Source organism: Epinephelus lanceolatus, chromosome 15, assembly GCF_041903045.1.
Source record: "Epinephelus lanceolatus isolate andai-2023 chromosome 15, ASM4190304v1, whole genome shotgun sequence".
NCBI classification, from domain to species: domain Eukaryota; kingdom Metazoa; phylum Chordata; class Actinopteri; order Perciformes; family Serranidae; genus Epinephelus; species Epinephelus lanceolatus.
In genome coordinates this window covers 26,483,160-26,509,416 of record NC_135748.1, presented here as the reverse complement: position 1 = coordinate 26,509,416, position 26,257 = coordinate 26,483,160, and the positions used below count along the sequence as shown (strand labels likewise).

The following is a 26,257-nucleotide window of genomic DNA, read 5'->3' as shown; positions in this document are numbered from 1 at the left end:
GAATATATTTTCTCGATACATACTTTAACTTTAAGGTCTTAAGGTCCTACCAGTCTGTGTACGATTTAGTGGCATCTAGCTGTGAGGTTTGGAGATTGCAACCAGCTGAAAAACCTCTCTCTGTTAGAATTACGGAAGCCAGATTATCCACAGAGGTCTCTTCAACTCCAAAACAAACAGACCAGGGGTCCACTTTTTCTAAAGATTATTTTTTGGGCTTTTTATCACCTTTAGTTAGAGTAGCTGAAAAGTGACAGGGAAAGAGGAGAGAGAATGGGGATGACACACAGCAAAGGGCCGCAGACTGGAATCGAACCTGGGCCGCTGCAAAGCACAGGGCAGACGCTGAGGTACTCACTGAGCTCGAGGCCGCCCCTATTGTGTATGCACAAAACAAGGCCTGAAAGTGGCATAGGCCAAAACAAAAGTTGTTATCTATAAAAGCAGACTTGATGGGAGAAACTTTGACCCATGCTTATGAACATTTTAGAGATGGAAAATTGAAGACACCGATAGTGAGGTGGAAGCCTGATTGTGGAAATTGTTGAATATTTTTTGGCGCACACCATTTTTGACTTTGGTCTATACCATAGACTGTATAAAAATATGGATGTAGTCACCGTGACGTCACCCATTGGTTTCTGAGTTAGCGGGTTTGAAGCTCAAAGTAGGCGTCTCTGACCGTCGCCATCTTGGCAGTGCCTGACTCCCCCCAACTCCCGGCCAATCAAAAATGGGCAAAGAGGTGGGCCAAATGAAGCCTGGTTGCGTAAACACACCTCGCTCAAAGCTGCTAAATTTGCTAAGGCTAACAAGCTAGGCTAACAAGCTACGCTACTTTGGCTAGCCCTGTGGTGTTGGCTGCTCCTGCTCATGCTCCCGCTTGGTGCCAGCTCCCTCACGAAACAAAATATCCAAAAGGCACAAACACGGCTGAGAGGTCAGGTTCAATGACTTGTGAATTAGCTGAGATGACACCTAGCAGACAGCCAGCGGCTAGTTAGCCACCTGTGATGGTGCCACCTGTCACTCAAAGTGACCATGCCCTTAATTATGCACAATTTTAAGCCTTAATAAAATTTAAATGGATGAGTTATTAAAAAAATTCACCCCCGCACAGCTGTCATGAAAGGGGAAATTAGCTATAGAGACCAAAACCGTTTTTTGTACCAGGCTGTAAACATGTTTATTTCTACTGTAAAGCTGAGCATTTTAACATGGGGGTCTATGGGGATTGCCTGCCTTAAGTGGCCATTCAACGAACTGCAGTTTTTGGCACTTTCGCATTGGCTTCACTCGTCATCCCTGGAGTTTGCCACTTGGTCTACGTACATCTCTGGTGTGGATCCTACGCACTGTTTTTTAAATGAGACCCCGTGTGATTAAAACCAGTAAAAACACTGAATAAAGCAGTTTCACGTTACAAATCAGTGTTTCTCTGCCGCTGTTCGGTATGTCGCAGATGAGCCGCTAGCCCAGTACCTGCTAATATGTGCTCACCCTTTTCTCTGATGACTTAAGATCCAGACGTTCAGGAGGTTTTAGCGGGAGCTGAATTATCTGCAGAGGTCTTCCTCTCCAAAACAAACACACCCAGTAAAGCAGTTTCAAGTTAAAAAAAAAAAATTTCTTTTTTGACGCTCTTTTCATTGAGGGGCTGCTAACTACGATGAAACCACTAATGGCCCTATCTAGAACCACTGTTTGGTTTGTCCAACCTGGGCTTCTGTAAAAACATGGCGGTGCAACATGGCATTCTCCTTAGACAAGGGCCCGCTCCCTATGTAGATATTAACGGCTCATTACAAGGTAACAAAAACACTTCGATTCATATTTTCAGCTCCCTTCAATGCAGGACTTCTACTAGTAACAGAGTAGTTTTACAGTGTGGTATTTAATACTTTAGTAGAGTACTTCTACTTAAGTAAAGGATCTGGTACTTCCTCCACCACTGCTGTTAATCCCCTGACTTTTCTTCTGGGCCATCAGCTCAAAATTCTACTTAGCCTGATACTGTCAAAGTTAAATACATGCAAATGTAACACCAGTCCCACCAGCTGTACTTGTGTTTAGCACTAATTAGCATGTTTGCATGTTAGCACACTAAACTATAATTAGGAGCAACATTTTACCTGCATAACATCCACGTTTGTGTGTTAGCACACTGATGTTAGCATTTAGCTCCAAGCACCTCTTTGCTTAATTGGCATGGAGTTGTTCCTGTGTTCCTAACGGCCTTGTGTAGCCTTGTGTGGAGTGTTGAGCTGTGAGACGAGTGGTGTAGGTGGGTGATTTTGACATATTGACCCAGGGAAACATACATTGGACATTTGACCTAAGGAAGAACATAGCTGAGAACATAAAACCCTTTAAAGGTCTACATTAAATGTCACATTGGGAGGATATTTTCTGGGGAACATATATGGAACATAGATTCGCTCCGGCTAGCAAAGTTATAATCACTTTTCTAAGTTACAATTATCAGCCTGGTTTCACTTCTTCAGTTATTCAAAGCTGCGGGCTCTGTGCGTGTATTTTCACAACAAACATCACCCTCCGTCTCTCCTGTCACACCTGTTGTAGGCAGTGAAGCCTCTTTCTCACTCCTCCATCTTCCTCCTCTTCCTCCTCCTCCTCCACTCGCCTGCAGTGCAACTGAGTCATTTCCATGGTTGACTTCACCGCACTAATTCAGGTCAGGCATCAGCGTACCAGGGTCTAAACAGGCACCACTGTGTTAGGGTAGCACCTCCCTGCATTTGAACTTGGGACAGATTAAACCACACAAGCAGTGAGACAGTGTTAACCCCTGACTCTCAACCAGTTTGACTCATGACACCCCGACAAACAAACCAAGGCCTGATTCCCTTTTGCTGTTCTCTACGGTGATAACTGATGATTTTTTTTTTCCTGTGCCTCTAACTCTTTATTCTGAAAGAAGCCTTAGAGCATTTGTGATTAAAAATAGGCCTTTTTTCCACAGCACACATTTTAACATGTCATAATTGGTTAAACACAGCAGGTAATGATAACAAAACAATGGCTTTGTTCCATTCAAGCACCCTAAGACTGAGGCGGCAAACTGTGATTCAGCTGTAATCAATTTTAATATTTTGCTTTACCTATTATGACATGTTAACATCTCAAAGGGGTCATGTATCAGGAATTCTGTTTTTTATTTTTATTTTTGTCTTTTATATCTTTTTATACAGTTGTCTAAATGTCTATTTATTCATACAGTTGAATATAAAGATGTGTAATATATAGTTTGATATGATTGGGATTATTAGTATATAAATGAAACTTTCATTTTATTTTATTTATTTATGTAACTCAAGACCATAGCCACCTGGTATGGAGCACAAACATAACATACAGTGATAACAAATGATAGCACATGGCATGGCTAAAGTACAACAAATGTTACTTAAGCAAAGGAAAGACATTCTTCAGATACCCACCTAGTTTAAAAATAGCTTCTGGCCTATCTGATTATAATAAAAGTAGTAATTTAAACGCAGATAGGCAGTTTAAATAATACTTTGGCACACATCTTTCTCTGTAACTCATTAAGCATACACTCATGTTACTAATCTCCCACATACAGATCCTCTCGTTTCTGTTCAACCCTAAATATCTTAGACACCAGTGACTTCAAGACTTACTCTTACTCTAAAATTACAAAAAAATGACTCCTGGTTTTCATTCATTCATTCATTCATTCATTCTCCGTAACCACTTATCTTGTTGGGGCTCACGGGGGGCTGGAGCCTATCCCAGCTGACACTGGGTGAGAGGCAGGGTACACCCTGGACAGGTCACCAGACTATCGCAGGGCTGACACATAGAGACAGACAACCATTCACACTCACACTCACATCTACAGTCAATGTAGAGTCACCAATTAACCTGCATGTCTTTGGACTGTGGGAGGAAGCTGGAGTACCCGGAGAAAACCCACACTGACATGGAGAGAACATGCAAAGGTGCAAAGAAGGGCTCCCCACCCTGGGACTGAACCAGGAATCCTCTTGCTGTGAAGCGACAATGCTAACCACTGCACCGTTTAAATCCCGGAGCAGGGGCAAGAATGAGGCCTAAAACCTGGAAATGAGATCACACTTATCCACTCACGGTTTCCTCATCTTGAAGTCAATGGGTTTTTGGTTTGACACCTGAAATAAGGTCTATGGTTAACACAAACTTAGGAGACTTTCACATTTTGTTCTACAACATAAAGTCCGTCAGTAAATACCCCACTTGTGAACATTGAAGCTTCGAGGCATTTTTAAAAAAGTTGGTTGCTAACAAGTGGCTAAATGAGGCTACAGAGCATCATTATTCTGAGCCGCGACAAACACAGCTGTAGAGTCTTGTTATAGTGGGGATGTTTGGTCATGCGACCATAAAGCCTGTTAGCATTTTGCGTCTGGCGATTGCATTTAGGCTTCAATAATCATGAAAGTGGTGTTCATTATGTTGCTGAACAAGTATGTGTATCATGAAAGTTTGTTTGCCACAGAGCTTATTTTTGGCAATAATATGAAATCCAATGGAAAACTCCCATTGTCTTTTTGCCAAGGGAGTTAGCGTGATGCTAACTTCTGCGTCGGCCTACAGACAAACGCCATCTCTGGAGCACCTGGGGTCACTTGCTGTCAACCAGAACATGTTGAACTTTTTCTCTATGACTCTCACCATCGACACAATAAAGGCCACGCAGCTGAATTCAACATGTTCAGGCTTGTTCTCTGCAGTTCTACAAAACTGTTTGGGGTAACCTTGGAAATTATCAGGCAGCTTGAGGTGAAGTGAAAAAGCTTCACACCCAAAAAAAAACCCTCTCCTTAGATGCACCGAGCATTACTGATGAATACTGAAATAACCTGAGAATCACAAGTTGGTTATTTCACATGCAAAGTCAGATTTATCAGACTAGATCATGTAGATGAGATGGTGATTTAAAAGCGACCAGCAACAGTTGCAGGAACAGAAGTGCTGGCGTTCACAAAGTGAGGCGTAGCTGTTTAAGAGAAAGTCGTGTGTGCTGACTTTGCATTCCACAACAGCTTGTGGTTTTCCTCTTTGTACCTGACCAATTTGCCTCATTTGTCTGCCTGCTGCTTATTTTGCGTGCCGTCAGCACGCACACACACACACACACACACACACACACACACACACACAGAGGGTGTACTGCTATGAAATCAAAACTTGCTGAGCTTGTTCGGCAAAAAGCATGAAAGAGATTAACATACATGGCTGAGTTTTACACACACACACACACACACACACTCTCACATTCACTGACACAGGTTCCAACATGGAGACGTGTTACAAACAGGTTGGTTTTTATTTTTATTGGAATACATATGGTCTGCTGTACAGTTGGCAGCTTCAAGAGACCTACATGCAGAGTGCGCCAGCCACAGTTAAGGTTAAAACATGCACAATGTATTAAGTCTAAAACAGAAAAAAAGAAAGCCTCCCCACAAAGTCCACCTGGCATCGCTGACACACGGAGAAGCAAGAATAAATCATAAAACACCTTTTTGATCTGATTTCACTACATACAGCTTTGTATTTGACACCTCTGTTTGTCAGTCTCCTTCTTCTGCGCACAAACTTATAAACACTAAAAAAAAGGTTGATTGTACAGGCCTGAAATTCTTGTATCTGTGCATGTATGCGTGTAAGAGAGATGAGATCCAGTTACATGTTTACTTCCTATTAGATTATCTGTGTGTCTTTATATATATATATATATATACATGTGTGTGTCTGGGGCCTGCACGCTTCTTTCTTTGGCAGCACTTACAAACATACAGCACAGAAGATGTACGAACCCTGAATTTACGAGCGAGGGAGAACAGAGCAGCGGAGAGAGAGGCTGAAAGCACTGAATGGTCACCCGATAAAAACGGGGACGACACATGGTGAACCGCTCAGCGCCGCCATCCTGCTCAGCTCTGATAAAATGCACATAGCTCTCATTCTTCAATGACTATGACACAACCCTGGCCTCCTCTCGCTCTCTGTGATCCGTGGTGTGCCGTCATGTCTCCAGGTCATGAGAAATGTCTCGCATTAAAACAACAAACACAAAATACAGGAAGAAAGTACTCTCCAGGAGTGTCATAACAACGAGGAAGATACATTATCTTGCAAAAAATATCATTTCTTAAAATCAAGATGGACAAATACTTAATATATTTCAATAATAAGGCCCACTTTACAAAATTACAAGTTTCCTTAAATAAAATCTATCCGATATAGCTTCCAAAATAAGACATCTTTTGTTTAACAAAGAAATAAAAACACAATTAAGCAGAAAACAAAAAAAAAAAGAAAACCATCAAATTGAATATTTCCCCTTAATTTCAGCATCTTAGAGACAGGGTGACCACCTAGGGAAGCATTGGCACTGTCTCCGACTGTAAACTGGAAATACTGTGGAATGATTTTGGCACAATGTTAGAAGGCTGAGATGCAGGCATAACAGGGTGCCATACCTCAAAATAAAATATGTTCAAACACGTTTCATTCTCTGCCAATTTCCTTTCTTTCACTGGTGAGATGATTTTTTAAAAATACTCTAATTTGGCTGGTGACAAAACACACAACATATCTGACTGTGGTACATTCAGCAAACAGCTACTGAAACTCAGTTAAAGTACAAATCTGGGACACAAAAGAGGAAACTTTTTGACAAAGGGGACTAAGGGAGCATTAGTAGTTTGAGGTCTTAAAGTTAAGTGCTGGTTAAGTGCAGATTACAGCCTACGCCACCCAATGACACCATGACCCTGGCTTTACAATGGAGGCCTTTGAGGACAAGGGCCCGCTCGCTGCCCGAGAGCCATTTCTGCCTCGCCACGCCAATCTCCACTAAGTACATTCTAGTCTACTTTATAAAAGGGGAAAAAACAATGACTTGTAAATAACGGATGTTTATACATACACCACCAGAGCTTAAGAGGATTTCTGTTAACTCCTACGTTGGTATTTGAGCAGGAAGCAGCCACTTTTCGCTCCGCTGCTTAACTACCTCTTGCCTTTGTAGGAATTTTCAATCATATCATTCGCAGCCTAAATATTCTGCTCCATCACACCGCCTCTCTCATTCAACAAATGTTCTGCAAAACCGCCATCGTTCAGGGAAGAGAGGAACCGCCAAAACCTCTGAAAACAGCCCCCAGCTGTTTCTTTATGGCGCCACAAAAGCCATAGAAGTCTTGAAACCTGTAAAGTCTTCACGTCAGTCCCACATGACCAGTCAGTACATTCCACCACGTCAACGCTGTACAGGCTCTCACCACTGGAAGCAACGAATAAGACCTATAGCATGTAAAGAGTGCTGTGCAGCCCAAAACACATATAGGAAGAAGCTTAAAGGCTAACTTCTGTTTTGTTTTGTTTTTTCAACCTGGACCCATTTTCCCATGTGTCTTCGTGACTAATGGGAACAACATTTTATGAAATTGGTCCAGTACTGAGCGAGACTGTTGCAGCCGGCAGCACCAAAACAGGCTGCAGTGTAACCCCTTGGGGCACTTGTGTACTGTAAAAGTGCTTGTTTTTGCCACTGACAGGCTCCGATTGTTATTCTAAGTGTCTGGCAACATAATGGTAAGAACCCCTACAGAGGCAGACCTTTTTCTTAAAGAGAAAGATCCAGAAACAGCCCCAAAATCGCCATCACCAAACCTACCAGACTCCATTTAAAAAAACATTAATTTTAGAACATACAGAGCCAGCATATTTGCACATCTAACTGAGTGAATTAAGGGTTTATTTCAAACAAACTAGAGATGGTGATTGTTAGAACAACAGAAAGACGAACCAAGACATCTTCTGTGAGTTTTATTTTGTTTCTGTCAACTTTGAATGAAGCATGTTTCTTGATTATAAAGTGACTGCTTTTTTAAATGGAGTCTGGTGGGTTTAGTGATGGCAATGCTGGAACTGTTTCTGGTTTAACAAAAAGGTCTCTCTCTTTAGGGATCTCTTCCAAAATGTTGTCAGACACTTAGAATGACAATCTGATCCTATCAGTGGCAAAAACAAGCCATTTTATGGACGTAAACTGACGATGCACAAATGCCCCAAGTGCTTACATCGTAGCCTGTTTCACAACTGCTGGCTGTAGCAGTCTCGCTCAATACCAGACAAATTTCATAAAATGTTGTCCCCATTAGTCACTTTGACACAAAAACATGGGAAAATAGGGTGCACAACAAATACTGAAGTTACCCTTTAAAGTGGTCTTCATCCTGGCACACAGAGTCCAGCTGGGTTTCAGTGGGCGGCGTGGACGTACAGTCGGTAGTTAGTGTACTTTGGGGCCTTGTAAGGAAGAAAGGCATCATGTGTAGCAGAGGATGGAGTTTCAACTTTGCCCTTTAAAAAGGCCCTGCTTTCTTTGAAGCCGATCTCCAGGAGGGAAACCCTCCGACGCGTCATAAAACCTACAGTTTCCGACAGCTGGGCTCTTCCTGGGACCCCCGACTCAAATGCTCTCTTCAGGCTTCAGGCTTGGGGGGGGGGGGGACAGGTTTAAAAGCAGAAAGTGAGAAAGGTAGAGGAATGAGGGAAAGCGCAAGAGACAAACGATAGAGGTTGCACAGTGTAGTTGTAGTAAGGACGGGTGAAATTGGAGGATTGTCTCTATTATTTACTGGGCGGAGGGAAACAGGTGACACAGGGGGGCAGTAAGGCAGGATAAGGGTTGAGGAGGGCGTCAGCACTTGCATCACTGAGTTGCTATATACAGAAATCCTGACCCACAGTGATGTCAGCCTCGAAAAAAACAAAAAACAAAAAACAAAAACAATCTCCCGCCCTGCGTGCCAACTCTGACAAACACGTGCACATTTCTCAGTCAGTATCTTCTTACTCGAGGATCTGCAGCAGCTTACAACACACCAGTTCACACGTTGGGCTTTAAAACAAGAGCCCTCGCTGTCATATTAATAACAACAGTGTTGGCTGACCACGCCACGTGCGTCTCTGGCAGCATGAGCTCAGACGAAACTGGACATTCAATACCTCTCTTTTAATTATCCCTAAAGTGGACATCACTGCCAAGCTGTCACTCTTCCTCTCTCCTGTATTTAGAAGCCCTGAGTCAAGACGTAGAGACAGGATTAGATGCAGCCCTGACCTCTGACCTTTCAGCTACTTAGGGAGCTGCCCATCACTTTCTGGTGACAGGCCTCTGGCCTTCAATTAAACAACTCTCTGAACCAACAACATATCACGGCTGTTTAGGACAAGGCTTTCCCTTTAGGAAATGAGAATCCAAGGAAGATGCAGAGAAACAGAGGAAGAGGGAGGAAGAGAGGAAAGGGGGGAGGGAAGGAGGGACACCGCTAAAACTCTAAAAGGAAAATTGGAATCGCTTGAAAAGATGAGAGATTGGGGAGAAGATGGCAATCCCTCTTGGTAAATGAGAAGAGTGGTAGTAGGAACAATAACAGAGAAAGCACAGAAAGACTATATGATCATCAAGTCTTGGCATGTGCACTAAGAGCTCTGAACAGTACGCCTGGTCTGTTTTTGCTCTATCATAAAGCCAGCAGCGGCCATGAAGAGGCCACATGGCAATCCTTTCCGGCTGTGCTGCACCCTGCGACTCTGACAGACAAATCCAAAGGACATAGCTTTTCGGGCGGTGCGGTCTATATTCTTTAAAAGGGTACTTTGAAGTTGGGTTAGAAAAAACAAAATAGCTTTTTCTCAGGGAACCTTGCTTTGACATCCCTCAGGGAGGAGTTCCCTCGAAGAACTTTTTACACTTGAACCAAAATACTTTTACGACATTCCATACAACAATTCTCTAGAAGGAAAAAAATATAAAGTTATAGAAAAAACTGAACCTCACAATCAGTATTGCGTGTCATTTCTACGAACAGCAAGAGTAAGATTATGGTGCAAGTCTGGATTGGTTGGGACAATCTACCTCTCTTACTGTATCTCAAGGCACAGATGAACATACTGTAGATATCTCTAGCACAGAGTAATGGAAATAAACATAGGTGAACATGTGCATTCTGACGGTAAACAAACATTTCAGTTTGGAGTTATCACTGATCTGTATGCACAGCATGATTACAGACATTGTTGCAGACATTGCATGGGGGGGACAGTTTACTGATTGCATATAATCTCCTGCTTGCATAAACAGTAAAGTGACGAAGCGGCGACAGACTGGGCTCCTGCCACCGCGGGCAGATCTCTTCACAATAAAAGAACCTGTACATATATGGAGACTAATAAATATAACAACTAGATGGCGGCTGGTAGAATACAGGAGAACTGAGAAATGCACTGAGACTCAAACAGCCCACCCCCAGCAGGGTCTGACTCAACACAGCATTGAAATCCATAACAGCAGAGGAACCAGACGGAGCTTTAAAAACCCCCGAGTTCTTCAACGGATTTGTCCCAAGTTGTCACAGTTACATGATCTTGTCAGATAAACAAAAGAAATGCAGTTGTGTTGGATCGGTGCAACAAGCAATTGGTCATTCTCAGCTGCATTCAAGAGCGACATTCATAAATTTTGCTGTGGGATCGAAGTTTACATCGAGTCCAGCAGGAACCTGTTAAAAGTCTGACAATGTTTCTGTCATAGATATGCACCGTTTACCTCAATGAAAACACCTCTTTTTATTACTGGCCACTACTGAATTGGTTTCTATGGCACCCCCATTGTTGCAGTGGCACCCTCCAATGAGAGATTGCTCCAACATACCAACCACAAGTTGATATTTTATGATGTAACAAAATAATACACCTCTATAGAAATAAGAAATGGAGATAAGCTGGGACGATTCGCACGGCGAACCCAGTCACGTACAAGCTGAACTGTCAGTTCCTTGTGGTTAGGAGTCTTCCTATGACTGGCTGGCATGTCCACACTATTTACAGCAGCACTGAAAAAAAATGTCCGCCTCGCCAGGCCAGGTTTGCTGGTAATCTGAATGTCTAATGTTCAGTTAAAACAGAAACTCCATTTTGCTATGGCTCTCTTAAAAATACATGAATGAGGACAATTGCAACAGCTGTAAAACAAAGCACCATGGAAATTGTAGCATGGTTTGAGGTTATAAACAATGCCCCCCCTCTTCTAATTATTATTATTTTTTCTACATGTGCATTGCATTTCATTGCGTGCAAACTACGATTTTTTTGTCTTGATATGGTTGAGCAGAAGGGGAAAGGATAATGCAGAACAGGAAGCGAATTACAAAGAAAATCACTGGTGAAAATGGCAAAAAGCATAAATAAGGTCCCGGTCTGTCTGTCACAATGTGTGTGCATGTGTGTGTGTTTGTGTGTGTGTGCTCCTTGAATGCAGCCAACCAGCAATCCTTTAAGCAGAGTGCATGCTGAGTCACAATCTTTCAAGTGCTCTTCATTTATTACTTAGAAACATGCAAATGTTCGCTCAACATCCAAGACCTCAAATTAAATCCAGTTTGAGGCTGCATGCCAGAAAGTGGTGACACGGGTTTAAAATAAACCAAAAGTTAAAAATGAGCATGTGTTTGTATGGTTTTGTGTATTTATGTGTGAGAAAATCGGGAAAATAAGCACACATGGCAGTCAAAGCAAACATGTACGTGAATATCGTGGTACGAGTCGGCAAAGACGGTAATTCGCTTCCTGTTTTTGGTCACATTAAAAACGTAAAGATACTTTAGTTTGTGTAGAACTCTGCATGAAGATCCAGCCCTATGAGATGAAGATGCATCTGTAACATCGTACTGCTGTTGACTGAAGATCGGGTTGGAGAAAGGTTGAAATTCTGATGCAGAAGCGACACATATCCAGCTCCATTGAGGTCACTGTAATGGTCCTCTGAGAAAGGCATTCTCAAAGTTTGAGTCCTTCTTCCTCTAACTCTCTTTAAACCCTCTCTGGCACGCAGGAAAAAAATCCCCAGCCGTCCCCAGCATGCCAGCCTCTCCCTTGTCAAGTTTCGGGATTATACTATAATACATCCAACACGAGAAGCAGAAGAGGATACATGGGCTGGTGAGGCGACCTCCAAAAACACTGTACAGGCACTGTCTTTCCATTTATGCCTCTTTTGGGACAGAGAAAGTTCCGGATAGGAAGAGCTGTTCACGTCTCAGCGTACACTCAGGGTCAGAGTTAAGGATGTCAAGTCTGTGGTTTGTTGTTCTATATGGCTGCGACTGCAATTTTTCTTTGCTTTGCTTGCTATGAAAGCTTGGGATGTTGACTTTTGGAGACGGTGGTAGCCATTAGTTGATGGGAGACTGATGTTTGGCCCTCCTTGTGCCATTGAGAGCTTAATGGAGTGCTGTTAAGAGAAAAATGAAGAGAAATACTTTACTTAATCTTCATATTTTAGCACAGACATTCATCTTCTGTAGACAAATGATTGGTCTGTAATTTCTAAATAATATCTTAGAGAGTTTGCCACAAAAAACAAGATCATTTGGACCTAATTATGAGGGAAATAGAGACAGCGTTCAACTGGTACATTTCCAATCAAAATTAATTTCCAAAAAATCTCAGTCCTTTAGTTAGTGTACAGCTGAACATGTATAAATGTGAAATTTGTTCGTATACATGCAAACTTGTATGAAGAGTTGAGTTTCTGAAAAGAAATGAATAATCAATGAATAATAATTTGGGTTTAAATGAAGCTTTACTCAAGAAATCCCCAAAAGTCTTCTAATTAGAAATGTGCGAAACGCATCGACTAGTTGATTTAAAATTGCTACCATCGCTGGTCAGCACCAGAAATACTAATCTGTTAAACATATTATTTAAATTATATGTTATTGATGTACACATTTAAATTACATGTTTTGTGTGAAAGGAATGTAAGGCCTGTCTAAAATATAAGCCTGCTGATTTCAGTGATTTAAGCAAATAATAGCCCAGGCTACTAATTGAAGTTTTACCGTATATGTCTTTCTAGTCAAATGTTGGTTACAACATGGTGTCTACAGATCTCAGACAGTTAAATTCAAAGCTTTTTCAGACCCTTTCAAGACACCAGGACAGATTTTAGGACAAATCCCATTTTACTTATTTAAACATCACAGGTAAACATTGCAGGCAAGAAGTATATATGTGGTCTTGTGCAGAGGTAGATGTTATGCAGGAATATGGTTATTTGAGTGAGTTAAGTCAATCTACATTTTGCCAACAGGTGCAAGTATGAAGTAAAATGACAGTATTATAGTTTTTTAAAGATTTGCAACATTAGAAATGTGGACTTTTACATAGAAAGGCGCCACTCATTTCCACAAAAAGAAATTAAAGACTGGATAAATGAAATAAGACAGTAGTTAAGACCTCACAAATTCAAATTTAAGACTACTGTTATGTATGAATTTAAGACATTTTAAGACTTTTTAAGCTTCAGCTGCACTTAAAATACAATTTAGTCATAGAAAAACACGATTAATGATTTCAAATAGCTCTAAAAAATATACACAATAACTTCTTTGGACAATCTTTAACCATAATTTTGATGTTATCTGAGTGTTTTCTTCCTTTTAGACTAGTCGACCAGTCTAAGCTTCCATCTAAAAGTAAGGCACATTAGTCGTTAGGCAGAACCCTACTCCTAATTAATGCCAAAGTAAATAGTCCTTCCAAGGAAACTGCTGAGGAGTCAGGAAAATATTTGCAATTATGGACAATAAAGGATTTCTCCTTCATGCTTGCTTGCAGGTTTAGCTACAGCCCAGTTCACCTGGAATTGCCTTGCTCAGGGACACCTCAGCAGGGTGGATGCCAACTGTTACTGGGGCGTCCCGATGGGGGTCACTCTACTTATTTAACCACCGCACTGCTGCCACCATGATGGATGTACTACACCCAGTGCTGTAAACTGTGCTGCAGCAGTGTCAGCTTAACTTCATACTGGGAATTTGATTTGAAACCCCTCTTAAGAGATGTGACATCATTGCAGCAGGGGTAATTAACATCTTCTTTAATTAATGAGTTCAGGAGTCAAAAGAAAAGATCTTCTCCTACCTGTCGTCTTGCTGTAGAAGTCCCGCTCAGACCCAGCTGGTCTAATGATGCTCAGAGTGGCGCTGGCTCCACGGTCTGCTCCCCGCTCCACTCCTCCCCTCAGCTCTGGCCCCTGACCCTTGACCCCGACTGGCCCACACATCCCCTCTGGAGGAGGAGGAGGCCCCTGTTGTCTTGGACGCCCGGTCATAAGAGCTCCCCAGGTGGTGAGGGTCGCTGCTGCCTAGGTGCCGCCTCCAGGAGGCTGGGCTGTGGCTTGGGTTTGGAATGGGCTCTACGCTATCAGCAGCCTGGAGAGGTTAGAAAAATTGGATAAAGAGAAGTCTTGTTGAGAGTCTGAATTGGCAGCTGCAGTAAGTCCTCGTTTAATAAGTGGATTTGTTTGGCACTGGCATGATCAGAGAGCCAAACATTATAACAGAGGTTCATTTAATCCCATATTCTGGACTTGTGTATAGAAGCTCTGGGCATTTTGTTTGGATGGTTCGGGGCCTTGTTTGGACTTTTGTATCATGTGGGCATTAAATACATGCTGCTTATGTTAACTGGTGTGTGACAAGGAAAGTCTGCCATGTGGACTTCTGCCAGGGGAAAAATCCCCAACCAAAAACCCCAAACATACCCCAAGCTGAGAGATTTATAATTTGGTGGGCTGACTAGAAAACAAACCCCACGTTACTAGCTTGTGGTGGCTACAGCGGCACGTCCCCTCTCATAACCTCAGTAACCCTGCTCTCAGAAAGCGAGAGTTAGATGACGAAGCAGTTCCTAAAGCACACAGAAACAGCACCCCGCTCCTGTAATTTCAGCTTTAAAAAAGCACCATAATTAGTGACATTTGGTGGGTTGGAGTTGGCTTCTGATGCCGTTTTAGAATGCATTCTCGCTAATTGGCTTTAATGGAGCCCTGCTGGACTGCCTTTCTTGGTCTCCAGGGGTAACAGACAGGAAATCAGTCACCGGCGATCCCTGCCAAGTAGGCGTGTTCAGTGTGGTCACTTCCTGCCCCAGTCACCGAGGGGAGGAAACGGCAGAGTGGCATATTCTCCTTCTATGGTAAGCCACTGCTGCAAGACCGGGGGCTTTCGCAAGGTTGCCATGTAATGCGTTCCCAGTGTTCCTCCTACACCTCAACAGGAGGCTTGTGCATTGTTCAACACATTGTCACAGACTTTAAATAACAAGGTAATAAAAAATACACATGACAACAAAGATTTTGAGTATTTACCAAAAGTTAAAAGAAGAGGCTTGAAAATAACAATGATGCTTTATAGAGCTAAACAGCTTTAAAGATGTGTGGCTTTGGTCAAAGGAAAATTAGTAACTTCTGTGTGTGTGCCAATGGAGAGCTTTTTCCCATGTGGCTGAAAGTTAATTTAAGAAAATATTTGGGCAAGAGCAACATCAGCCTGTAATAAATGCTGTTAAGTAAGTTGATGTGCCACAGCAGAGGAAATCTACTGGGAACAGCAAGTGCTGCTGTCATCACAGACCTGCTCCAGCTCACACCAGAACGCCTTCAGCTTGGAAAACCCACTTTTATAGGCTGTTATAATCAGAAACACTAAATCATGTCTGGCAGCACAGCACGACGATTTGACACAATAAAAAACAGAGAAGGTGGGAGTAAGAAAAGCAGTGCTGTTAGGTACAGATCTCCTACAAACTTTTATATGTCAGATGAAGAGGACATTTTGGTTTCTCAAAAATTAGATAACAAGACAGTTACCACTCTCATATCTTTATAGTTAATAACTGGAGCCAGCAGCCAATTAGCGTAGCTATGAATAATGACTGCCAACAGAAAAAAACGTGCCTGGATCTGCACCTACATATTTACCATACCACTCTTGGGGGTTTAAGGGGTGCCTTGGGGGTTGGGGGGACCCAGTTTGGCCTCCTCTGCCATGGTGGGGGTATTCAGATGTCTTTCAAAGACAGTGAGCCTCCCGTTTCACTTCGCTTCCAGGACCCAGGGGTATGTCGGTCATGCTATGGGGTCACTGCTGAGGCTAAGCCTACAGCCTGGCCCCCCTCTGCCCTCCTGGTACTCTGCTGGAGTACCAGGAGGGCTTGAATCAAAAAGTCAACAAAATTAAATGTATTTAACATAAAAATGCTGACGGTGTGTACTTATTATTTTGTTATTTTCATTCTTTAAAGGTCACCAGAATACAGGAAACAAAGTCTCTGAAATTTTTCTCTGAGAGGAACCCCAGACCCCCACTTTGGGTTCAAAATCCTCCCTACTTTTGAGGTCTCGAAGTCAGCAAGTATGTTCCTCTAGGGTGTTTCAGGCTTTATGTGTAGACAGAGTTTAATGTGAACAAAGGGCTCTCCGTTTAAGAATGATCGATACAGTTTCCAAGAGTTCACTTTGAAAAACAAACAGACGCTGTGAGACGGCTCCGCTTTCTAATACCGAACGAAGGCCAGCAGATTTTCAGAAATAACACAAGTAGCGTGACAGAACTTTCTGCAGAAGAAATTACATCCCTACTTTAAATCTGTCTGCCCTTGGTCTCTCGCCCAATTTTAAAGGAATGGTGAAGCCTTGCCAACCCAAACTCTTAAATCACCTCTGCAGCAAGACAACACTCTTGATGCTTCAGGTGAAATGTTTCAGAAAAGGTGGAATTTGTGTTTGATTTTACCAGGTGATGATCTGTTTATTGGTTATGATTTATAAAAGCCATTCTTTTATTGCTTTTCACGGAGCGTTTGTACAGCATCTGTTGTCTGATGCTCTACAACTGAAAACATCACTCAGTCCAACTTCAGCTGCTGTTTTTTCCAGAGGGCTTTTTCTGCGCAGGTCACATCAGGCGAACAGAAAATAGCAGAGCAGCTCTGATCCCACACTTTACCTTTCTGCCACTGGTTTTTGAGTCAACAAAGGATGTTTTGGTATCTCGTTCATCGGCCATATCGGCCCCGCTGTCCTCAGCCAAAGATAAGTTCACGGTTCATTCATGTACAGGCTGAGGTTTCCTTCTGCTACAGCGAGGAGGAATTACTACAATACAGTTCTGTTCTGTACGCTGAGGTGAGGAGTGACTGCCACGGGAAGCAAGCAGTCCCCATTTTAACACTGACCTTTTATAGCTTTATTTATACCAGTATTGGCCTGAAAGTGTGTTTTGGACCACGTCCTGAAGGTCTTTTCCCTGCTACCAGTCCTGCTCATTACGCCTACCTAACAAGAGGCTGTGCTCAAGTTCAGCTGTGCTTTGAGCCAAATACTGTCCCAGCTAAAGCTAGCATGATCAAAATGACAGTGCTAATATGCTAATGTTAGCAGGTGCCATGTTCACCATCTTAGCATGCTAATATTTGTTAATTAGCACTAAACATAAAATGCAGCTGAGGCTGATGGGAATGGGTTTTGCAGGTATATTGTCAGTATTAAAGGGACATTTCAGATTTTTTCAAGTGTGTTTTTCTAGCCAACTAAAAAAGACCCACAGTAGTTTAAGTGTACGCTATATTTAAAATATTTTCACTACTTCACCTTGCTGTCAGACAATCCTTTCCAATGGCACACTGAATCGTTATATCCATCTCTTCAAAGCCAGTGGACTCTTTTGACAAAGTCATTTTACCTCACAGAGAACAGGGGTTGCATGTCTACTAGTGCCTTGATTACTTATTTTGTATTGTTGTGTGATTTTAGTGAATCCAAACGAACCCTTTAAACCACCAAAGTCACACAATAAAAACAAACTGGTAGACTGGTAGACCAGCAACTCCCGTGTTCTGTGAGGTAAAATTACTGTTTTTGACAGAGAAGTCTGGTGGCTTTGAAATAAATACACATTATGGCTTCAATTCTCCGTAGGAAAGGGCTATCCGATGGCAAGGTAAAACAGTAAAAATATTCTAAATATACCATCTACTTAAACTAACTTACTTAGCTTGCATGGTTATACTCCTGCCTGCTTCTCCAAACTGAGGGTGCGCTGACCATCATCTACAGTAGGTAGTACGCTGACTATGGAGAAGTACCTCATACAACCCCACGTGAAAAGAACAGAAGAATCCCTTTAAAATATGACAAATATTTTAACCTGATGATGTCACTAGATAAGAAGGTAAGGGATCCTTTATTACAATTTATCCATTGGGGACATGATTGACTGTACTAAATTTCATGGCAATCAAAAACCAAAAAACATCAGGGGGATCGCCAATGTCATTACAGTACTTTGTCTGGGAAATGTGAACGTCCAACACTATCTATTGGATTTTGAGATATTTCACTAAAAACAAAAATATCAACGTAATAGTGATAATATAGTTGAGGGAATGAGCAAAATCAGTAGGCTTCATCCTTTGGATACCACGAATGTCCACACAAAATGTCAAGACAATGAGTTGTTGAGACATTTCTCGACCACAGTGGACTGACAGACTGCCACCAACAGAGCCATGCCTCTAAAGTGAGAAATATTTGCACTGTAAACACTGGTTTGGACGAACCAGAAGCAAAAGTCAAGTTAAGGTCAGACAGCAGCCATGGATTTGGACCATGATGATAACAAACATGACCTTTCATTAGATGAAAAGATGTCATTCTCCATCCCAAAGAGGTTTGAATAAATGACATCCAAATAATTTATACATGAGGTTTAGAATAGGAAGCTAATCAATAAGCTATCAGTTGCCCTTGTCGCTCCAGGGTGCTTAAAAGGAATCAGGCGTGTTGTCTCCTCCTTAATGACTATTTATCGATTGCTGATTTTCACCCTGCTCTGCTCTAATCACTAGGAAGCCTTTGACATGAATGTTCATAATAAGAAATGTAAGTAATGTTTTCAGCCAATCTTTTTATGTTGAAAAAGAATTAGGAGGCGCACGTGTCTAAAACTACTTCCTATATAAACAGCTGCTATTTACATGCAGACTTTAATGGATCGAGCTTTAGACAAAGGAGCACTGAGAGAAAGATCAATGGGAAGTCCGTTAATGATGACTGGCTGCATTCCTCCTCCATCAACCCATGTGCCTCCATCTACAAACTTGTAATAACACAAGCCTCTTCTATCAACCTTTGACACTGCAATCACAAACTAATCCCCACCTCCCGCTGTCCTAACTACAGCTGTATTTATCCAAACCTCTTGGGAATGGACGCTGTTCAGACCACTGAAATGTTCTGAAAATCCAAACCAAAGATGATCGGCCGTGCTCCAAGTCATGCTTCAAAGCCCAATTATAAATTGAAGTCCTTTTTTTTTTTTATTGGACTGAAGCATTTTTGCTCATAATTGCTATCCAAATGGAGTGACCGGTTCATGCATCAAATATCAGGATTTACAAGGTTTTACCATACCGCAGAGTCAACTGAGTGGATTTGGGAATTTCCCATAACGGAGTGCATAAACTGAGGGAGTGACAACAAGACCGGCGGTTTATCAGGTCACTGCTGATTTACCACATCACAGACTGGGCAGGGCTCTAGGATATCCAGGGCTATCAAGAGTGAGTGATGTGGGACAGGGTCAGAAAGACGAGCACAGGAGGCTGATGAACTGAGGTGAGAGAGGAATAAGTGGTCGCTGTCCTGAAAATGCGGAGCTGGGGTCAAGGCCGTGTAAGTAGAACTGATGTGGGCACTGACCGTGACAGAGCTCCTCAAATACATGACGTGAAGCCACTTTGTTCATGTCAGGGCTTGGATGACAAATTAAATAGGGGGGATGGGAGGAGGAGGGACACAAGAGGAAAGGAGGGGAGGAGTCAGAGGCAAAACAAAGGTGGCTGTCCCCTAACGCTCTTTCTAACCAGTTTATATCAATGCTGAGGAGGGGTGCTGAAGGTCGAGACTCAGTATAAGACAGATTTCATTGAGCCTACTGAAGCTAATAAGGGGGAAGGGCCCTGTAGGAAACCACAGCTCTAAGGTCATGTTAGTTGCTATGTTTTGATGCAATGTATCATCTGACTGTAGATGAGACACCCCAGCTGTGTTCATTATCTTTGCTGTGACTGGAGTATACTGGTGTGCTCATGTGAGTGATGGTCTGACTCACATGACTCACATTAAACAGACATTTCTTAAGGGACAGTTCACCCCTGAATCAAAATTTCATATTTTTCCTTCCATCCGTAGTGCTATTTATCAGTCTACATTGTTTTGTTGTGAGTTGTCGAGCGTTGGAGATATCGGCTGTAGAGATTTCTGCCTACTCTTGAATATAATTGAACTAGATGGCACTCGGCTTGTGGTGCTCAAAGCTTCGAACATGTAATGTACATGTAATATATGCCGTGTACCCCCACAGCACTCAGGTGAGGTTAAGACTTTACAAAAAGGTAGCAGCAAAGTTCCAGACCGTAAGCAACAGCCATCCAAGAGACACAGCGCCAAAAAAAGGCAAATGCAGCGAGACAGAACGCCAAATGAGATCAAATCTGGGGTTGGTATTTACTATACCTTAAAATTAAACAGTCTTGGCAACATATAGATTAAAGTAAGAACTATTTGATCAAAGTGTAAGTAGTTACGAACCTGACCAGACATTCAGTGTTTGCTTTCAATAGTTTTCTGACACATCGGTTTGTACCAAAAAAAAGTGCTGATACACTGTCTTAACGAAAGTTCCAAGAGGAAGAACCCATGAAACTGAAAACTAGCCAAGACAATGAATCCCCAACAGCACTACACGACGTTGGCGCAGAACAACACCACAACCCTGTACCCTCCTGAAACTCTGGTCCTGACCTGATCAACAACCTTGCAACAGCTACAGAAACAACAACCCTGTGGTATACCATAGGGTCTACTTGTGCATACTGTGTGAAGTCAAAAATATAATTAAAGCCCCAGTGAAATGGAAGTTAGAGCGTCTCTAGCTTCATATTTTCTAGTGAAATGAAATATTTACGCAGTGCAGTTACAAGAGGCCTTTAAATCAAATCTTCGCATTTGATTGTACCACTAAAAAGTGGGTGGGCTTAGAGTTTAGTGCGATACAGAGATACTGCAGATTCCACTGCTGAGCGGAGAGCTGGCTCCACAAACACCTCCTTCGCCGTTAGATCAGGAGGAAGACAAGGTAGAGATGAATAAATTAGTCCTGCACCACACTGTTTGGGAAATCACAACAAAGGTTGTGCCCGCTGATATCCAGACACACATTTCTTCCTATCTCTCCATATTGCTTTGTAAGTTAGATACTACAACCCACAAACAGGTGCAGGTTTTATATGACCGCTGTGGCTAGCAAGTCACCCAAAGTTTCATTTGATTGCATGAGCTTTTGTGAACGCCCCTGAGTGCAAGATGAGTCACTAAACATTTAAAACTGTTTTCCCAAGTTTTACAGAAAGATAAAAGACAGGAATTTTTATGTGAAGATACTCTTAATACTGCTTTATGACATATATTTGGTGTATAATAAGAGATAAAAGTGAGCACAGGGACACAAGATAAAAACTGGGAAAACGTATTTTTTCATTTCAAGGGGGCTTTTAGACGTCTCTGGAGGATCATTGCGCTGTATAAATGCACGACAAAAACAGTTTAAACTCAGATAACTTTATTGCCCTGGACCGCAAATGTGAGCAAAGATGATGGATGGGACAGCGGACACTTTGCATGTGTATGTCTGTCTCCTTGGCAACATCCAGTTTATTTATAGGGGAAAACACTGAGAATTCACCCGTAGTCCTCGAGTCCAGCATAGTTTGTCAAACTGACAGACTGACATGTTATTGTAGCCATGGAGCCCACTCTGTAAGCAGCGCTGCAGCCATTTGACATTATGTTATATACCAATAGACACGTACGTTATTGCTGTAGCCCATTACAAGTTTTCACCTAATCTTTCTGATGACTTCTATAAACTTTCACACTCCATTAATTAAACTGGAGCTATGCACACAGTCTTGTGTGTTAATGCGTAGGGCACACATACATGAAATCAAAGGGCTTAATCTGGCTCTTTGCACAGACATGAATGGTTTATAACTCAGCTCCACAATCAGTCACAAGTGTTGGAGAAGTAACATGGCAGGTCATGCTTACAGTGTTGAATGTTTTGCCATACAAGATGTGAAAAGAAAAACAAAATATCTCACGATAACTAACTGCAGCTATAATTCAAGCTTTTGCATAGTGACAGATGAATGAAACGTGAATGTGGATTAATACACAAACACACATTAATCCTATAGTTCTGTGTGGGGGCGAGTATTCGGGTATTTTCAGTCATGTTTGTGTAGAATAGCAATGCTGCCTGGCAGGGGCACAGACTGTGGTGGCACATTTAAATACAAGAAAGCTATTTTCTCCTCCTTGAGGTTTTCCTAACCTTCTTTTCCCCCTGTTGAGGTCTTTTTCATTTCCATCCTCTCTCTCTCTCTCTCTTTTTTTTTGTCCCACCCTTTTCTCTTTGTGCTTACTGGGGCAGCAGGAGTGGGGCCTACAGAACTGCTGTGCTAAGCTTGAAGTCGCAGAGCCTGGCGTCAGGGAAAAATACAAGCTGAGCTCTCATGCAAAGTGGACACACCAGGAGCTCAGCCCTGCGGTTGTACTTTCTGGACTTTTATCTTCGAGACAAAACTATTTGCAGGGTGGTGCGGATAATGCCTTCACCTGCACAGCAATGCAGGGTATTTTAGAAACCACACTCTGTGCTAATAGCGCAGATTTGATGCCAGATATGTTTGAGAAGTTTGAATCAGACACAATGAGTAGTCTTCCAGGAAGGGAGGAATGATATTGTAATTGTAAATTTCTTTGAGTTGTCCTTCCATAGCAGGTAAAATTACCAGCCAAACCTTGACACTTGTTTTGTACTTCTCATCTGACGAAGACTAACAAAGGATTCATTTGTAGTAACACTTTCTATGTACAAGCCAATTCTAAACAAAGCTGTGACGCTGCATAAAATGCACATAAAAACAGAATGCCACAATCTGCAAATCCTTCTCGATGTACAGAGGGGGAAAATAAGTATACATGTAACATACAGTGTATACATACAACATGTCAGTTTTTTTAACATATTTCCAATGCAGCTATTCACATGAAATGTAGACCTGACATTTGTATTAACTCAATAAATCTACAATGACAAAGAAAGCCATAAAAATTATGTGCAATAAAGGGAAATAACACGGGAAAAAACTACTGAACATACTGACTAAAATTTATTTAATACTTGGAGAAGCCTCGGTTTGCAATGCTGGCTTTGAGACGCTTCCTGTGTGAAGACACTAATTTCTCACAGTATTCAGATGGGATTTTGGACACAGATAATCTTTTAATCTTCAAGATTTTGGGAGGCCCACTTGTGAAATAAATTTCACTTTCAAAACCTTAACAATTTGTGTCCTCAGTTCCCAAATGCTTACAGAGTGTTGTTAAGGGTGCTTTCACACCTGCCCTGTTCGGTTTGGTTCAATCGAACTCAAGTTCATTTGCCCCCTAAGTGCGATTCATTTGGGCAGGTGTGAACACAGCAATCGCACTTGGGTGCGCATCAAAACAACCAGACCAAGACCTTCTTGAAGAGGTGGTCTCGGTCCGGTTACAAATGAACTCTGATGCGGTTTGTTTGTGGTGAGAACGTGTTCCAACCTCGATTCGAACCAACTGCAGTCACATGACACATTGTTTGGGTTAAACATGCATGCTACAGTCCTGGAGGATTATTAATGTGCACCTCCTCCTGTACTGCCTTAATATGCACATTCAGCACATCCAATGCATCAAAACATTGTTTTCTAGTTGGAGCCGCGCCTCGTTTTCAAACTGTATGGTTTGACTAAAATGAACAATGACAGCAATATAGTCCACGATGACCAGCGCTAAAATCAACCTGCGTAGTTGCCCCTCCATTGTGACATTAGAAAGTGTCACATTTATCTTGCAAATGTACTCTTCTTCAACGCTTTGTTTACTTCCTGGATTTTTCCCGCATGGAAATTTGGGCCAATCAAGAGCAGCATTCTGGCACAAGGCATTTGATCTGGTCTGCTTGTAAATTCTGCTGTGAGAACACGAACCAACTCTAGGCAATATGTAGCTTAACAAAATCAGTCCCTGATTTGGCCCGAAGCAAGCACCCTAAAAGAAAAGGTGATGTAACACAGTGGTAAACACACCTCTGTCCAAACTTTTTTACAACGTGTTGCAGACATCAAATTCAGAATGAGTGTATATTTACAAAAAATAATCAAGTTTATCAGTTTGAACATTAAATATTTTGTCTTTGTACTCTACTCAACTGAATATAGGTAAAAAAGGATTCACAAATACTTACATTCTGTGTTTATCTACATTTTACACAGCATCCCAACATTTTTTGGGGGGCTGCACCTGCATCATTTTGAAAACACATCTTAAGAGAGCAGAAAAGTGTAAAAACCTAAAGTTGGTTGTCCTACCTGGGGATGTTGTGTGTAGGATCGGCTCCAGGACTGAGAGGTAACAGGTGCGTGGGGTACAGTCCTTCCCAGGCCTCTTGCATCCATACTGGGAGACTGTGAGCGTTTGCCTCGGCGAAGCGCTGGCTCCTCGACTTCTCTGGTGTTAGTAACCACACTGTTGATCCTACGCATGTACACCTGAGATAGGGAGCAAGACAAAGAGCAATATTATGCAGCTATGAAGTTGTTCAATCCTGTCCTCTGATTTATTATCACCTTCGTGTAAAGAATGCCCTCATTTGTCTGATGGATTTATTCATCATCTTACCTCTGCAGGGGACGGTCTGCCTCCCTTCTGTGCCTCAGCACCAGCTCCTGTTCCGCTGTTTATCGATTCTTCTGTATCGAAGGTGGTTGCCCGGTAAGCCCTCCATGTTGTCACGGCTTCTGCCTCATCCTCTGACCCACCATCAGTCATTGTCCTCGCGCCCCCTCGTCCCCGGCCCGTCTCGTCTGCTGACGCAGTGCCCCGGTTCTTCCAGGTGCTTCTCACAGTCACATTCTTCATGTCTGGTAAACTGTCTTCCTGGGAGTGTTGGCTTTGTCTTTGGTGTCTCCAGCTGGTGACAGTGGTGGTGCTACTGCTGCTGCTGCTTTCAAAGCCCGACTCTGTGTCGTTAAAGTCTGCGGAGGTGGTGTCCGGGGACTGGAGGCTGAAGTTGCCTCGTGGGCAGCAGAGGTGGCTGGCGGTGGTCTCCATCCTAGAGGTGTTGTGGTGTTTGGACCTTGATGAGGAGTCACTGCTGTCGTCCATCCCACAGTCCTGGTCCTGGCACGACCGCAGGGTGATCTCACTCTTGGGAATGGAGATCTCATACGGGACGGAGATGCTGCCATGGTGCTCACTGCTGGGTCCTGGCAATTTGTAAAATTATAGCAAATATTTTCTGAGCAAAACATTTCATAAATGCAAGAGAGAGACAAGACTTGAAGTGTCCTTCAAAAACATATTTTTTCCATGTTGGTAGCATTGCTGTATGTTTGGGAATTTCCAAAAGCCTTCACTATACTTTGTGATTAATGTTCCTGGGGTGCTATGTTAAATTCAGATAGTGAACATGGTACTTGTATGCCAGCATGCTGACATTTAACTCTAAGCACTTCTGTAAATACAGTCTCACAGAGCTGCTAACATGGCTGTAGACTCTATGTTACAACCAGCGCACAGTGGTGCACAGCACAACTGTTTTTGCTAGTTTAAGATAGACACAGTTGTCATTTTCTGATCAGCAGCCACGCTGTATAAGTAACAAATGTACTTGCGTCCATTTGTACGCCCATGGGCATGTAGGTCTTAGAGGGCGACTTTGGTAGTTTTTAACCTGGACCCTATTTTTCCATGTTTTTGTGTCTAAGTGACTAATGGGAACAAGTTTTGAAATTGGTCCAGTATTGAGCAAAACTGCTGCAGACGGCACAACAAAACAGGCTGCACTGTAGTCACTTGGGGCAATTGTGCACCATCAATTAACATCCACTAAAAGTGCTTGTTTTGGTCAATGAAAGTCTCAAAATATTATACCAATTGTCTGACAAAATTATGGAAGGGTCACTACAGAAATGGACCTTTCTTTGGACTGACGCATAGTCAAACCGAGCTGTAATTTTATTATCAGCTTTATTGAGAGTCCACAGAAGCAAAATAAACTCACAGAAGCCATCTTTGTGTGTTTTTTCCACTGTTTCAAAAATTGCCAACTCGGTTTGGTTGAAATAAATCCTTGATTCACCCAGTTAGATGTGAAAATACATTGGCTCTAGACATGCTAAAATTGCTGTTTATTTGAATGGA

The 26,257-nt window shown here is 42.3% G+C and overlaps 1 protein-coding gene across 1 annotated transcript in view; it reads right to left on the bottom strand.

Annotated features, from left to right (window-relative positions):
- Nucleotides 1-11,214: 11,214 nt before the first annotated feature.
- luzp1 (leucine zipper protein 1) overlaps nucleotides 11,215-26,257 on the bottom strand; it is a 69,625-nt gene continuing 54,582 nt past the window's right edge. The window contains exons 5-8 of the mRNA XM_033642577.2: nucleotides 24,734-25,320; nucleotides 24,424-24,603; nucleotides 14,029-14,318; nucleotides 11,215-12,334 (exon numbers count right to left, since the gene is read on the bottom strand). Of these exons, the coding sequence (XP_033498468.2) occupies nucleotides 14,070-14,318; nucleotides 24,424-24,603; nucleotides 24,734-25,320 (1,016 nt within the window). The 3' untranslated portion in view covers nucleotides 11,215-12,334; nucleotides 14,029-14,069. The remainder of the gene's footprint in view (nucleotides 12,335-14,028; nucleotides 14,319-24,423; nucleotides 24,604-24,733; nucleotides 25,321-26,257) is intronic.